This window comes from Convolutriloba macropyga, chromosome 1 (assembly GCF_964194025.1).
Source record: "Convolutriloba macropyga chromosome 1, txConMacr16.3, whole genome shotgun sequence".
Lineage (NCBI taxonomy): Eukaryota > Metazoa > Xenacoelomorpha > Acoela > Convolutidae > Convolutriloba > Convolutriloba macropyga.
The window spans coordinates 49,868,065-49,885,224 of NC_134468.1; the positions used below are offsets into that span (position 1 = coordinate 49,868,065).

At 28.5% G+C, this 17,160-nt stretch overlaps 1 protein-coding gene across 1 annotated transcript in view; it reads left to right on the forward strand.

Moving 5' to 3' along the window:
• Positions 1-17,160, forward strand: part of LOC142340036 (dynein regulatory complex subunit 7-like) — a 282,610-nt gene that overhangs the window by 195,408 nt on the left and 70,042 nt on the right. The window contains exon 16 of the mRNA XM_075390439.1: positions 327-437. Coding sequence (XP_075246554.1) covers positions 327-437 — 111 coding nt within the window. The remainder of the gene's footprint in view (positions 1-326; positions 438-17,160) is intronic.

The window sequence follows — 17,160 nt, forward strand, 5'->3', positions numbered from 1 at the left end:
ATAATTAAATAATTAAATATAATCTTTTATGAGGATATCTTATATAGATCTCTCATAGTACTCATACAAGTATCATATATCTTCTCATGCAAATCAGGATCTGACGCACTCCTTGTAAAATTATCAATTAATTCCCCGAAACTGCGTCGTAAAATGAGTACTAGAATTTCTAAAAGAGCTATTTAAAAGAACTTAGTATGATTGGCCGGACTACATTTTATGGCAGCCAGCCTGGATTAAGTTATACAACTCTCATCTTCGGTAGTGATTGTGCTCTATTAAGACTTGTTAGTTGATTTGATTGGTTTTGGTTGTGCTTTCATCAGGTGGACCACACTGCCCCCCTTCCGAAGCACCTGGTGTTATACGAGACATACATCACTCTCCTCAAGAGGGAAGAGACATCCATCAAGACAATCAGAGAGATCGAGGACGAGGTTAACACAAAAATGATATTATTAATAGTAACAATATTGATTATAAACAGGCTTGGTTTGAATTCACCCGGCTTTTTATGTGGCGTACGGGGTAAACATCAAGGATCAGATCTGTTTAAACACCGACCAATCAGAAAAGTAAATTTTGTTATTTTCAATCCCACAAACATACGTCCACATTTTTTTTGTATACGGATTATAGCCAACAGAAACTTGCATCCTTATTGCAGCATGGTAACGGTGGAAACGTATTGATAGCGTTAGCGGTCTTTTTAAAAGGCACATGCAATTTCCAGAAATCTATCGTAGGACTTCAAATTTAGTCAGTCAAATAATGTTGGGTTTTATCAAATTTTGTATTTAATTAAAAATCAATGTCAATTTTTTTTATTGAAGATGAACGTAGTTGTGTAATATTAATTACATGTAACTAAAAGAAAATTGAGCAAAACGAGCGGGTGTGTATAGCACAGAATGGTCCAACATCTCACATTTGTTGAAAAAATTTTTTCTCATGAGAGGATTTTTTCGGGTTATCCTTTACAAAACATGACGTAGTTTGTTGACACCTTTTTCTTCTATACTCAGAAGTTTGCAAATCAATGTTTTTTGATGTCAAAATAAAGTCACATAGAATAAAAAGTACTAATTAAATGGGATGATAAAAAATTCGTAAATTTTGACTGATCGAAACTACATAACAAACTTGCCTCAAGGTTATCTCATATTTTAGCCACATCTGGTACTTAATGCAAAAAAACTGTTTACTAATCCTTACAAGAAGAATATAAAATTGTTCGCTTTCAACCTGTTTCAAGAATAAGCCTTTTTCTTTCTTCAAGAATAAACACTTGAAGAAGCCAATACTTATAAAGTACTTTTAAAGTAGCTAACTTTTTCAACAGTCCTTCAAATTGCAAAAAGTAACTCAGAAAAAATAGGCCAAAATGTGAAAGTATATTATCCCAATGCTTTAGAAATAAATTCATGAGCACAATATTTTGGATCGGACACTTAGTTGAATTGGTCCGAAAAATGTAACGATCAAGTTTGCGACAGCTTCCACAACGTAAAGCTACAAATTTGTTCTTAATTAAGGCAAAAATTTGGACATAGAAGAGTTGCCTTTTAAAAGATAAGTATTTTATCGTTTAGAAATTTAATAATTTTTTTAATAAAAAAATCAAGCTGTTAAGTGACAACAAAAAACTAATTTCAAAATAATAATTATATTATAGGAAATATTTGCTCAATTCTTGTCTCTAAAATAGAAAATAGTTTGATTTATGTTCATTGCCATATTTCACGAAAAATTAAGTTGAGCCTAAAATTTTTTTTAATAAAAATCTATTTAGGAGTTCAACTGCTCTCTAATTTCATCAGGCATTGGACTTCATTGAAGTCGGAAACAGTTTTTTAGATACTGACGAAATATAGATCTTTTTTAAAATCCTACAATTAAATATTTTGAACCCAATAGCGGAGTCCAGAATTGAAAGGGAATTGAGAGGCGGCTTTCATTTTGACTTTCAGCACTCGGATATGCCGAACAAAAATGTGATTACGAGTTTTATCTTTTTTTTGTATTCTTAAAAACACTATCGGCTTCTGTTTTACTTAACTCTGGAATATCGTTTTTTTTAAATACATATCTCTATAAAACATGCATATAAACTCTGTTACTGTGTTGACGAAAAACACGAGTTCCAAGGAGAATTTCAAGGAGAGATTGCAATAATGGCTTTTTCCTCTTTTTATCCTTTAAAAATCTAGGCTTGTTCTGTACTTTTCTGTTCTTCTTTTGAATTAGTTTTTGTTCCATTTATATGTTGAGTAATGTTAGAATTTGAAAAACCCAGCTCAACTGAGAAGTATAATTTGCATTGGTATGCATGTGAATTATATGAGAAAAAAATTTTTTGAGAAATTTTCTTTATATTTGTCACTGGAAAGATCTGAACGTTTGTTTTGTTTCGGGAAATCTATGTTGTGTCATTTTTTATGTAAAATGTGGAAAGTAAATAAAGGTTCCGTTGTAAAATTTGTCCAATTTTGTGGTATTAGCGATTGTTCTTTTATTTTTGGTGAATTGCGAGTAATGTGTATATGGTGCCGTCCGCATCATAGAGCCGAGCCATATACCCTTATCTGAAAGTTACTATATTTTTATTTATTTTTTAACTATATTTCCATTTTTTCTACTTAAATAAAAATATATCATTTTTTGACTAAATTTACTAATTTGCTATTACTTTATAAAAAATTAATGATAAAACCTAAATTTACCATCATTATCTCTAATACCTTTATCATCAAATGGAACTATGGCTATCTTATACTGTTCCTTAGTTTCTAAATGGTGTTTATTGCTATCAAGGGTATAATTGGTTACATACTTAGTTTTTCCTTCATATATAGCATTAGAATAATCTTCAATTGTAATCTGTTTTTTAATTGTAGCTTTTGTTATTCCTTTTAACTTCTTTTCTTCTTCTCCTTTAACTGTATTAAAACAATATGCTTTAGCTTTAAGGAAACATGCTTCTATAATAGTATCATTAGGTAATTCATCCTTCATCTTACTTAACTCATTATTATGTAAAATATCTTTTATCTTATCCATTTCCTTTTCTACAGTACTATCTAATGGAATATTTATGTTTATAAATATACTATCTGTATCTGTGTAATGATAACAACAATCTAATTCTTTTTCAAAGTAATCATATATGGCTTTATACATATATAGCTTAGCTTTTTCTAATATAACAAAACCGATATAATTAAACTTATCTAATTTTACATTACCTCGAGTTTTATGTACAGCTACTAATTCATTATCGAATTCCACAGCATATATAAAACCAATATTTTCTACTAATTTACTATATCTATCTACATCATTAACTAACTCTACATCTTGTCTATTATATACATTCTCTATTGTTTTTCCATAGAAGGCTTTATTCATCAATTTAAAGAATACATCTCCAAATTTATCACCTTTAGCTTTAGCTTCTTTTCTTTTGCGTATATTAAACTCAATATACGGCTTTAACCATTCTCTCTTAATATATTCTAACTTTTGCTTAATTGTAATATCTTCTTTTTTCAAACCATGATCTAAATACCAATCTAACATCTCTCCATCTATTACATAATCTACCTTATCTGTTAATTTTAGCATTAACTTCTCATTAGGTTTATATCCTTTCTTTTTATTTACATTTTGATAATCTTTAAATTGATCTACACATGCTTTTGTTTTCTCAGGGAAGAATGGATACTTATTCGTTCTCTGTTTCAACTCATCACTATACTTAACATCAATGGTGTAGATATAACCTGTGTTAGAGCTAGATCTCATGTAGCCCAATTCATCTGCGAACGAGCTCTGCTCGTGGCAAGCGAAGCCAGTTCCTGGATCACATACTTTGATCTCGCCAATAGGTAAAGCTTGAACCATAGCAGAAGCATACAATGAGTTGAAGTCTAAATACTTTAAATAATTCTCTTTCCCAGCATTCAGGATCTATCTGTTTATTCATACATTTTACATGACAATCAACTAATACTCAAGCTAACCCACCTCTAATACCATATTGTATTGTATCATAAATATTAACTGTATTTTCTTTATAATACTTAAGTCTAACATTAGTATATTTCAACCCACACAACCAAGTTAACCCAGGAGTAGAATATGTGTAACATGGATCTATTTCATAGCATTCTAAACACATAGCTCTAAATTTCTCAAATACATCAACTGATAACAATACATCTGTTTTAAGATACAACATCATATAATCCTTTATTGTCTCACATTTAGTATCTTTCCAACAATCAATTGCTTGCTTATATTCTTTATCTGTAATACCACTTTGTTTCAACTTAGAATAGAATGCTTCCGTAGATGCTAATGTTGTTTCATGTAGTTTATCTGTACTTTCAAACCATTCATATGGGAATATACCTTTAAGCCTTTCTAAGCCACATTTAATTAATGTTATACATTCTTCATTACTCAATGTCTTACTTATAGCATCTAAGCTAAGTGGATGAAAGAACCTAAACATATCTAAAGCTTTAGCATAACCCATATCAATACTAATATAATTCTCTTCAGTTTTAGTTAATACTTTAAGTCTAATGGGACTCTGTCCATGGTGTTTCTCACCCATCTTCTTTGCTAGTTTAGTTATAAATAGGTGATTATCATAATTAGAAGAATTAAATGCATATATTGGTACGAATGTATTGGCATTGCCACCACTTCGCGGATTCTTAGCTTGGAAGTTACATTTATTGTGAGCATATCCTCTAAATTTACCATTTAGATGATCATGATCTCTAACGATGTCTTCACCCAAGTTCTCATTACAATAATAACATCTACTATATAATGGAGTAATAGTCTCTTCTTTCAATGCGATTTTTATACAAAATATATCTTTAAATAATTTATTATAATGATCTACTCTATCCACAAACCAATCAACTACTTTATCACCACGGTTACATTCATACTTATCTTCTAATATATCAGGATAGTCACTTTTTATACTTAAACCACAAGCAATAGGTAAGTGTTTACCATCTTTTATCATGCATTCAAAATCATATTACATAGCAAATGGTACTCTGTTTTTATAATGGTACCTATCAAACTTTAGGTAATCATCTTTATGGAATGTTTTTCTTCCTATATGTTTCTGTGTATTACATAAATCCAAATGTTTATTTAATGCATCTTCTGTTCTAAATGATACACAACATTTTAGACATGGATAACATTTATTATGATTAGATGATGTTCTTAATAGGAATGATGCATCTTTACATAGGAAGTAATGATTATCCCAGTATAATATGTTACATCATTTAGGATCATTATGATTAATTAATACAGGATTAATAGTTTTATTTTTATTTAGATTAAACACATTAAATAATATTTTATCTTTACATAGTTCTTGTATTTTCTTTAAGTGGTAATAATCATATGGAGGTATAACCCCATTTGGTAATTTTATCTTTTAATATATTCAGGTTTATTATATTTACTAACTCTATTTGGATCACGTGATGCAGGAGGTAGATAAGCAATTAGACACCATAGCAAACACTTATTATCAGTATTATTTATATTAAGTATATATCTAGACGTGACTGGTAACTCAGTATCACATCCACCACTTGGATAAAACCTGTGAATATACATTGTCCTTTTAACAAACCGTTGCATGCTCTATCCAGATTGATTCTTCTCTTGCTCCTGCATTCTAGACTCAAGTTCCCCATTCAATAAATCCAATTCATGTGCACCATTATATTGTCTGGTCATTAACCTAAATGTAAATTCATTTTCTTCTAACTGATCATCTGTAGGTTTTGTATACTTAAGTACATCAAAGGTATTAAACTTAATATGGGGATAAATGCTATGCAATGACTCCAATATATTCAAGAATTTAGGATCTTCATAACTACTACTTATTATAAGCAATTGATTATACTTCATGTTATGGTCCAAGCCTAATTCATTAACTTTATCTCGCCACTTCTTATCAACAAGTTTTTTCTGATTATTAGTTTGGAGTTACGAAGTTGTTTTGCAAATTCGCAGATCCTTTCCCTCTACATTATCCAGATGCATCTTTGTTTTCAAATGTTGATCAACACTATATTGACTTAGAGAAGTCTTACATGTTACACAATCAAATCTACTTCCATTCTTTATTATTTCCCCATTAACTAGTCTTACATTGTTCCTATGTTTTAATGTTGTCACATGATTATTATAAGCGGTATTATTATCTAGATATATCTCACAACTATCACAAAACTTTATTCCTTCTTCAGGATACTGCTCATCTAACTTTTGTTCTATATCGTTATTAGTAACTTTTATTCCCTCATCCTTAGCTTCCTCAATAAATTTATTTCTATTATATAGTCGTGCATTCTTTTTATGTTTAAGTGATTGAATATGTCTGTTATAATTCTTTAGAGTTAATTCTTCATTACATTCTTCACACTTAAACTTGTTTGTTTTAGGCTTTTGGATATAGACAAAATAATCAGATGAATCTGAGTCTAAATCTGAGTCCTTATCCTTATCAGAATCTACATCTTTATCCTTATCAGAACCTAAATCCTTATCCTTATCAGAACCTAAATCCTTATCCTTATCAGAACCTAAATCCTTATCAAAATTTGGATAATATTTTACTCCAACCTTTCGCAATGACTCACGCATATCTTCTTCTCGTTGTTTTAATTTAGTAACCTGTTTATCATGCGACTCTTTTATTACTTCATTTATTTGATTAAACCTTCTGATTGATTCTAAAGATTTTTCTAATTCTACCTTTTGTCTTTCCTTATCTACTGGTTTTATTTCTTCCCTTGGTTTGTTTTTATTTTTTAACATTTGGACTGCCATACTAGTAGAACTAGATGGGGCTTGTCCATGAGATTGAGCTTGCTCACTTTGAGATTGGACTTGACCTCTTCCAGTTAGAATGTTCCCGTTGTTTTCCTGCACATTCATTTTTATATGCCAAATTTTGAAATAATATTATTTATATACCTTTTCAATACTATAAAAATGATTAGTACCAAATGTGATAAATGTAAAAAATAAAGCTTGGTGTTGGAGTTGTGATGAATGCCAAAGTAAACCTTTATCATGTTTTGTATGCGATGAAATTATAACATATAGAGAAAGACATAATCATATGAGTAAGCATTATAATGATCCAGATCAATATCTAACATGTCATAAGTGTAAAGTAAATAAACATATCTCTCACTATAGATTCAAACATTACACTTGTAGAATGTGCCTATATCTCAATAGATATAGATTTCGTCACACTAAAGAAAGATTTAAAGAACATGCAAAGAAATATAATATCAGCGAAGCTGGTTCCCAGATCAAAGTTTAGTCCTGTTAAAATGTTACTTGCGTTCCCGTTATTTATTATGATTATACTTATTATTATAATTGCTTATTGGAATTATGATAAATATTCTGATTTAAGGAAGAGATTCAAAGGGTATAGGAATGTTGTACCAGAATCATTTGAAATTAAAAAGCATAACTTTATTATTTATGGTCCATCTAATTCTGGTAAAACAACTTTTATAAAAGATTATTGTGGTTTGTATGAGACTGTTATTGTATTCTGTATTGATGGAAGGGATATAATGTATATGGCATTGATGATTTAAAATTATTAGATAATTTAGATAGTTTTGCTAATAGTATTATTATATTTGATGATATGGGAGAAAACATTAGATTACCACCTATAGACTCATTGTATTCTAAAGGTAGACATCACAATATTAATATAATATGTGTAGGTCACACTGTAACAGATTTAAATACAAAAGCAAGAGATAACACCCCAGCTATATATATTATTTTAAATAATTCACAACAATTCTTTGAAAGAGTACAAGAGAAGTTTGAAATTGATTCTAATCTATATAGATTTAAACCTTATAACTATGGTGTAATAAATTATGATACTATTATATTGTATTTGATAAAGATATAAATGTTGTATATGATTCTAGAATAGGTGATCTTGATATTGAGAAGTATGTTGATTATACAGAGTTTAAGGAAAAGGAATATAATATACTAAGTAATTATTTGACAGAATGATAGAACCATCACATATTAAACCAAAGGAGTTAATATTCTATTTTGAAGAATATTTAGAATTTAAGGGAATACATAAATCAATTAATTTATATAATATATATACAAATGTAAAAAGCGTATTTAGTGAGATACATAGTGGCTATTATGCTATAGCTGGCATAGTTACCGTGGTTGGATTTGGTTATTCTTACTTTCAAAAACATGGTAATAATAATGATAATAATTTTAATTGTATAGATATAATGAATATAGATAAAGCAAAAATTAAATTAAAAAATGGTAAGAATATGACAATAGGTTATGGTTTGATTGATAAAAGCAATTATGATCTCAATCATCCATTTAATATAGTATGTTTGTTAGGTAGTTGTCTTGTAAGTATTTATGCAACTCATAATCATATTAATTCTAATTCTAAAAATGGAGATAGTATGTAGAGAATGTAATAATGAAATTGATACTAGTAGTGGTTATCCAGAACACGAACTAATGGATCATTATAATATTTTTCATAAAAATTTAATGGTAAGATGCACGAAATGCATGCAAAGAATATATAGCGGTTATCATTTTAAGGATAGATGTATAGATAAACGTACAGGTCTTATATCATCAATACATAGCTATATTAACTATACTAATATTATTAATAGTAATGATAATTTTGATAATAATAAAGATGATAAAGATGATTTAAATAAGTTTTTAAATGAACTGAAAGATAATATTAAAGAAGATTTAAAAGAATATATTAGGATCAATTTAAAACAAGAGATCCTTAATGAATTAAAACTAGAGATTAAAAATGAAATAAAAAAAGAAGATAAAAATGAAATAGAAGGAGGTGCTATAAATAATTTAAAGACTGATGTTAATATTAAGAATCCATCCAATGAAATTAAATCAACTAGGACTTGTTGTTTTTGCAAAATTGTAAAGAATAAAGATTGTTTTTATAAGACTGGAGGTTTGTGTAAAGAGTGTTCCTCCGAAAAGGTTTCATGTCCATTGTGTAACATTTTTCTAAATAGGTCTTCCCTTAGAAAACATATGAAGAGACCACATATAAAATAGAAAGATAATTCCTAATAAAAAATTATTTAAAGCCATATATTTATGAGATAATTCTCTCATTATACCTTTTACTTTGTTAATTACAAATTACACAGAATAACAAGGATAACAAGGATAACTGGAATTATGGAATAAATTAGAATCTTAGTAATTTAATCCATAATTATAGTTATCCTTGTTATTCTGTGTTATTCTGTGTAATTTGTAATTAACAAAGTAAAAGGTATAATGAGAAAATTATCTCATAAATATATGGCTTTAATTAATTTTTTATTAAGAGTTATCTTTCTATTTTATAGGTGGTCTCTTCATATGTTTTCTAAGGGAAGACCTATTTAGAAAAATGTTACACAATGGACATGAAACCTTTTCGGAGGAACACTCTTTACACAAACCTCCAGTCTTATAAAAACAATCTTTTCTTTACAATTTTGCAAAAACAACAAGTCCTAGTTGATTTAATTTCCTTGGATGGATTCTTAATATTAACATCAGTCTTTAAATTGTTTATAGCACCTCCTTCTATTTCACTTTTTTAACTTCTTTTTTTATTTCATTTTTAATTTCTAGCTTTAATTCATTAATGATCTCTTGTTTTAAATTAATCCTATTATATTCTTTTAAATCTTCTTTAATATTATCTTTCAGTTCATTTAAAACCTTATTTAATTCATCTTTATCATCTTTATTATTATCAATATTATCATTACTATTAATAATATTAGTATAGTTAATATAGCTATGTATTGATGATATAAGACCTGTACGTTTATCTATACATCTATCCTTAAAATGATAACCGCTATATATTCTTTGCATGCATTTCGTGCATCTTACCATTAAATTTTTATGAAAAATTTTATAATGATCCATTAGTTCGTGTTCTGGATAACCACTACTAGTATCAATTTCATTTTTAAATTCTCTACATACTATCTCCATTTTTAGAATTAGAATTAATATGATTATGAGTTGCATAAATACTTACAAGACAACTAGCTAACATACATACTATATTAAATGGATGATTGAGATCATAATTGCTTTTATCAATCAAACCATAACCTATTGTCATATTCTTACCATTTTTTAATTTAATTTTTGCTTTATCTATATTCATTATATCTATACCATTAAAATTATTATCATTATTATTACCATGTTTTTGAAAGTAAGAATAACCAAATCCTACCATAGTAACTATGCCAGCTATAGCATAATAGCCACTATGTATCTCACTAAGTACGCTTTTTATATGTGTATATGTTTTATATAAATTAATTGATTTATGAATTCCCTTAAATTCTAAATATTCTTCAAAATAGAACATTAACTCCTTTGGTTTAATATGTGATGGTTCTATCATTCTATCTGTCAAATAATTACTTAGTATATTATATTCCTTTTCCTTAAACTCTGTATAATCAATATACTTCTCAAAATCAAGATCACCTATTCTAGAATCATATACAACATTTTTATTTTTATCTAATACAATATAATAGTCACTAATAGTATTATAATTTATTACACCATAGTTATAATGTTTAAATCTATATAGATTAGAATCAATTTAAAACTTATCTTGTACTCTTTCAAAGAATTGTTGTGAACTATTCAAAGTAATATATATAGCTGGGGTGTTATCTCTTGCTTTTGTATTTAAATCTGTTACAGTGTGACCTACACATATTATATTAATATTGTGATGTCTAACTTTAGAATACAATGAGTCTATAGCTGGTAATCTAATGTTTTCTCCCATATCATCAAATATAATAAGACTATTAGCAAAACTATCTAAATTATCTAATAATTTTAACTAATCAATGCCATATACATTATATCCCTTCCACTCACTGCCATCAATACAGAATACATTAAGTCTCATACAAACCACAATAATCTTTTATAAAAGTTGTTTTACCAGAATTAGATGGACCATAAATAATAAAGTTATGTTTTTTAATTTCAAATGGTTCTGGTACAACATTCCTATATCCTATGAATCTCTTCCTTAAATCAGAATATTTATCATAATTCCAATAAGCAATTATAATAATAAGTATAATCATAATAAATAACGGGAACGCAAGTAACATTTTAACAGGACTAAACTTTGATCTGGGAACCAGCTTCGCCGATCTGGGAACCAGCTTCGCTGATATTATATTTCTTTGCATGTTCTTTAGTGTGACCAAATCTATATCTATTGAGATATAGGCATATTCTACAAGTGTAATTTTTGAATCTATAGTGAGAGATATGTTTATTTACTTTACACTTATGACATGTTAGATATTGATCTGGATCATTATAATGCTTACTCATATGATTATGTCTTTCTCTATATGTTATAAGTCATCACATACAAAACATGATAAAGGTTTACTTTGGCATTCATCACAACTCCAACACCAAGCTTTATTTTTACATTTATCACATTTGGTACTAATCATTTTTATAGTATTGAAAAGGTATATAAATACTATTATTTCAAAATTTGGCATATAAAAATGAATGTGCAGGAAAACAACGGGAACATTCTAACTGGAAGAGGTCAAGTCCAATCTCAAAGTGCGCAAGCTCACTCTCATGGACAAGCTCCATCCAGTTCTACTAGTATGGCAGTCCAAATGTTAAAAAATAAAAACAAACCAAGGGAAGAAATCAAACAGGTAGATAAGGAAAGAGAAAAGGTAGAATTAGAAAAATCTTTAGAATCAATCAGAAGGTTTAATCAAATAAATGAAGTAATAAAAGAGTCGCATGATAAACAGGTTACTAAATTAAAACAACGAGAAGAAGATATGCGTGAGTCATTGCGAAAGGTTGGAGTAAAATATTATCCAAATTTTGATAAGGATTTAGGTTCTGATAAGGATAAGGATTTAGGTTCTGATAAGGATAAGGATTTAGGTTCTGATAAGGATAAAGATGTAGATTCTGATAAGGATAAGGACTCAGATTTAGACTCAGATTCATCTGATTATTTTGTCTATATCCAAAAGCCTAAAACAAACAAGTTTAAGTGTGAAGAATGTAATGAAGAATTAACTCTAAAGAATTATAACAGACATATTCAATCACTTAAACATAAAAAGAATGCACGACTATATAATAGAAATAAATTTATTGAGGAAGCTAAGGATGAGGGAATAAAAGTTACTAATAACGATATAGAACAAAAGTTAGATGAGCAGTATCCTGAAGAAGGAATAAAGTTTTGTGATAGTTGTGAGATATATCTAGATAATAATACCGCTTATAATAATCATGTGACAACATTAAAACATAGGAACAATGTAAGACTAGTTAATGGGGAAATAATAAAGAATGGAAGTAGATTTGATTGTGTAACATGTAAGACTTCTCTAAGTCAATATAGTGTTGATCAACATTTGAAAACAAAGATGCATCTGGATAATGTAGAGGGAAAGGATCTGCAAATTTACAAAACAACTTCGTTGAGCGTTTTAACTGATAAGGATAAGGATAAGGATAATAATAAAAATATATCTGAAGGATATTGCAATATATGTAATACTAGATGTAACAATAAAAATGAACACAATGAATCAGAAGAACATAAAGAAAATAATAATCAGAAAAAACTTAGGCTTGGATCTTAACATGAAGTATAATCAATTGCTTATAACAAGTAGTAGTTATGAAGACCCTAAATTCTTGATTATATTGGAGTCATTGCATAACATACATCCCCATATTAAGTTTAATACCTTTGATGTAGTTAAGTATACAAAATCTACAGATGATAAGTTAGAAGAAAATGAATTTACATTTAGGTTAATGACCAGACAATATAATGGTGCAAATGAATTGGATTTATTGAATGGGGAACTTGAGTCTAGAATGCAGGAGCAAGAGATGAATCAATCTGGATGGAGCATGCAACGATTTGTTAAAAAGACAATGTATATTCACAGGTTTTATCCAAGTGGTGGATGTGATACTGAGTTGCCATTCACGTCTAGATATATACTTAATATACATAATACTGATAATAAGTGTTTGCTATGGTGTCTAATTGCTTATCTACATCCTGCATCACGTGATCCAAATAGAGTTAGTAAATATAAGAAACCTGAATATATTAATGAGATGAAATTACCATATGCGGTTATACCTCCATATGATTATTATCACTTAAAGAAAATACAAGAACTAAATAAAGATAAAATATTATTTAATGTGTTTAATCTAAATAAAAATAAAACTATTAATCCTGTATTAATTAATCATAATGATCCTAAAGGATGTAACATATTATACTGGGATAATCATTACTTCCTATGTAAAGATGTATCATTCCTATTAAGAACATCATCTAATCATAATAAATGTTATCCATGTCTAAAATGTTGTGTATCATTTTGAACAGAAGATGCATTAAATAAACATTTGGATTTATGTAATACACAGAAACATATAGGTAGAAGAACATTCCATAAAGATGATTACCTAAAGTTTGATAGGTTCCATTATAAAAACAGAGTACCATTTGCTATGTATTATGATTTTGAATGCATGATAAAAGATGGTAGACACTTACCTATTGCTTGTGGTTTATATATAAAAAGTGACTATCCTGATATATTAGAAGATAAGTATGAATGTAACTGTGGTGATAAAGTAGTTGATTGGTTTGTGGATAGAGTAGATCATTATAATAAATTATTTAAAGACATATTTTGTATAAATATTCCCTTGAAAGAAGAGAATATTACTCCGTTATATAGTAGATGTTATTATTGTAATGAGAACTTGGGTGAAGACATCGTTTGTGATCATGATCACCTAAATGGTAAATTTAGAGGATATGCTCACAATAAATGGAACCTCCAATCTAAGAATCCGCGAAGTGGTGGCAATGCCAATACATTCGTACCAATATATGCATTTAATTATTCTAATTATGATAATCACCTATTTATAACTAAACTAGCAAAGAAGATGGGTGAGAAACACCATGGACAGAGTCCCATTAGACTTAAAGTATTAACTAAAACTGATGAGAATTATATTAGTATTGATATGGGTTATGCTAAAGCTTAGATGCTATAAGTAAGACATTGAGTAATGAAGAATGTATAACATTAAATAAATGTGGCTTAGAAAGACGTAAAGGTATATTCCCATATGAATGGTTTGATAGTATAGATAAACTACATGAAACAACATTACCACCTAAGGAAGCATTCTATTCTAAGTTGAATCAAAGTGGTATTACAGATAAAGAATATAAGCAAGCAATTGATTGTTGGAAAGATACTAAATGTGAGACAATAAAGGATTATATGATGTTGTATCTTAAAACAGATGTATTGTTATCAGTTGATGTATTTGAGAAATTTAGACCAATGTTTTTAGAATGCTATGAAATAGATCCATGTTACACATATTCTACTCCTGGGTTAACTTGGTTGTGTGGGTTGAAATATACTAATGTTAGACTTAAGTATTCTAAAGAAAATACAGTTAATATTTATGATACAATACAACATGGTATTAGAGGTGGGTTAGCTTGAGTATTAGGTGATTGTCATGTAAAATGTATGAATAAACAGATAGATCCTGAGTATGCTGGGAAAGAGAATTATTTAAAGTATTTAGACTTCAACTCATTGTATGCTTCTGCTATGGTTCAAGCTTTACCTATTGGCGAGATCAAAGTATTTGATCCAGGAACTGGCTTGGCTTACCACGAGCAGAGCTCGTTCGCAGATGAATTGGGCTACATGAGATCTAGCTCTAACACAGGTTTTATCTACACCATTGTTGTTAAGTACAGTGATGAGTTGAAACAGAGAACAAATAAGTATCCATTCTTCCCTGAGAAAACAAAAGCATGTGTAGATCAATTTAAAGATTATCCAAAATGTAAATAAAAAGAAAGGATATAAACCTAATGAGAAGTTAATGCTAAAATTAACAGATAAGGTAGATTATGTAATAGATGGAGAGATGTTAGATTGGTATTTAGATCATGGTTTGAAATTAGAAGATATTAATATTAAGCAAAAGTTAAAATGTAGTAAGAGAGAGTGGTTAAAGCCCTATATTGAGTTTAATATACACAAAAGAAAAGAAGCTAAAGCTAAAGGTGATAAATTTGGAGATGTATTCTTTAAACTGATGAATAATGCCTTCTATGGAAAAACAATAGAGAATGTATATAATAGACAAGATGTAGAGTTAGTTTATGATGTAGATAGATATATTAAATTAGTAGAAAATATTGGTTTTAAATATGCTGTGGAATTTGATAATGAATTAGTAGCTGTACATAAAACTCGAGGTAATGTAAAATTAGATAAGTTTAATTATATAGGTTTTGTTATATTAGAAAAAGATAAGCTAAATATGTATAAAGCCATATATGATTACTTTGAAAAAGAATTAGATTGTAGTTATCATTACACAGATACAGATAGTATATTTGTAAACATAAATATTCCATTAGATAGTACTATAGAAAAGGAAATGGATAAGATAAAGGATATTTTACATAATAATGAGTTAAGTAAGATGAAGGATGAATTACCTAATGGTACTATTATAGAAGCATGTTTCCTTAAAGCTAAAGCATATTGTTTTAATACAGTTAAAGTAGAAGAAGAAAAGAAGTTAAAATGAATAACAAAAATTACTATTAAAAAACAGATTACAATTGAAGATTATACTAATGCTATATATGAAGGTAAAACTAAGTATGTAACCAATTATACCATTGATAGCAATAAACACCATTTAGAAACTAAGGAACAGTATAAGATAGCCATAGATCCATTTGATGATAAAGGTATTAGAGATAATAATGGTAAATTCAGGTTTTATGATTAATTTTTTATAAAGTAATAGCAAATTAGTAAATTTAGTCAAAAATTGATATATTTTTATTTAAGTAGAAAAAATGGAAATATAGTTAAAAAAATAAAGCAAAATATAGTAATTTTCAGATAAGGGTATATGGCTCGGCTCCATGATGTGGACGTCACCATATACACATTACTATTGCGTGGTGTTAAAATCTGTACGGAAAGAATTTATTTATAATAAACTGTTTAACTTTTTTGAACTCTACTAAAACCTTTTTGAAGGTTCTGATATATATTTCCCAATTTTAGAAAAATATTGGATCAATGAGGACAGTTAAATCATCATAAAGCATAGAAAACGTCATTGTAACTATCTTTCGATGTAAGGAATCTCTCATTTTTAAAATCCTTTGAATCACGTATGTTAGGAGGGGGAATGTCTTTAGGACGATTACGATTTCTTACTATTAAAATAAGATCATAATTAATTCCTTTTGTTCCGCTTGTTTTTGTTGCAATGAAAAGAGTTTTCAAGAAGTCAATTACTTCCGTCAGGTTTTTAGATGATTGTTGTGTCGATTTTTTGCGGGCTTTTTTTTTCCAAAATTAAGCAAAAGTCAATGCATCCTTGACAAAACCAATTGTTGTTTGCATTACTTTTAAGACAATAATTGTGAAAACAACACTCATAGCCAATTCAGTAAATTGGTTGCATTGCGCCAGTTTCATTGCAATCACCAAGCACATTGAATGCAACACCTGCTCTCGTGATGCCCGCGAGAAAAAATGAGTCTGTTTATTGGTCCAGGGCACTAATTTGGCAGACTGGAATAGAATATGGCATGTATTGCGCGAGGATCGTCAATTAAACACAGTGATTTCTCATATTTGGCCTCAATTGAACAACAAATTTTTATTAACATAGCAAGTATGTAATTAAAAGTTTTTATAAAGAAATTCTCATTTCTCAAGCATGACAGCGCACTGGCAAGTTTTTTGTTAGCTTGTAATTGAACTGAAATGTATGACTCATCAGTTAGACCCTTATAACTGTCTCGGCTAGTACTGATGGTGATAATGTGATGTGTGTAATGGTGTCTAGACAAAATACCCAATGCCAAAATATACC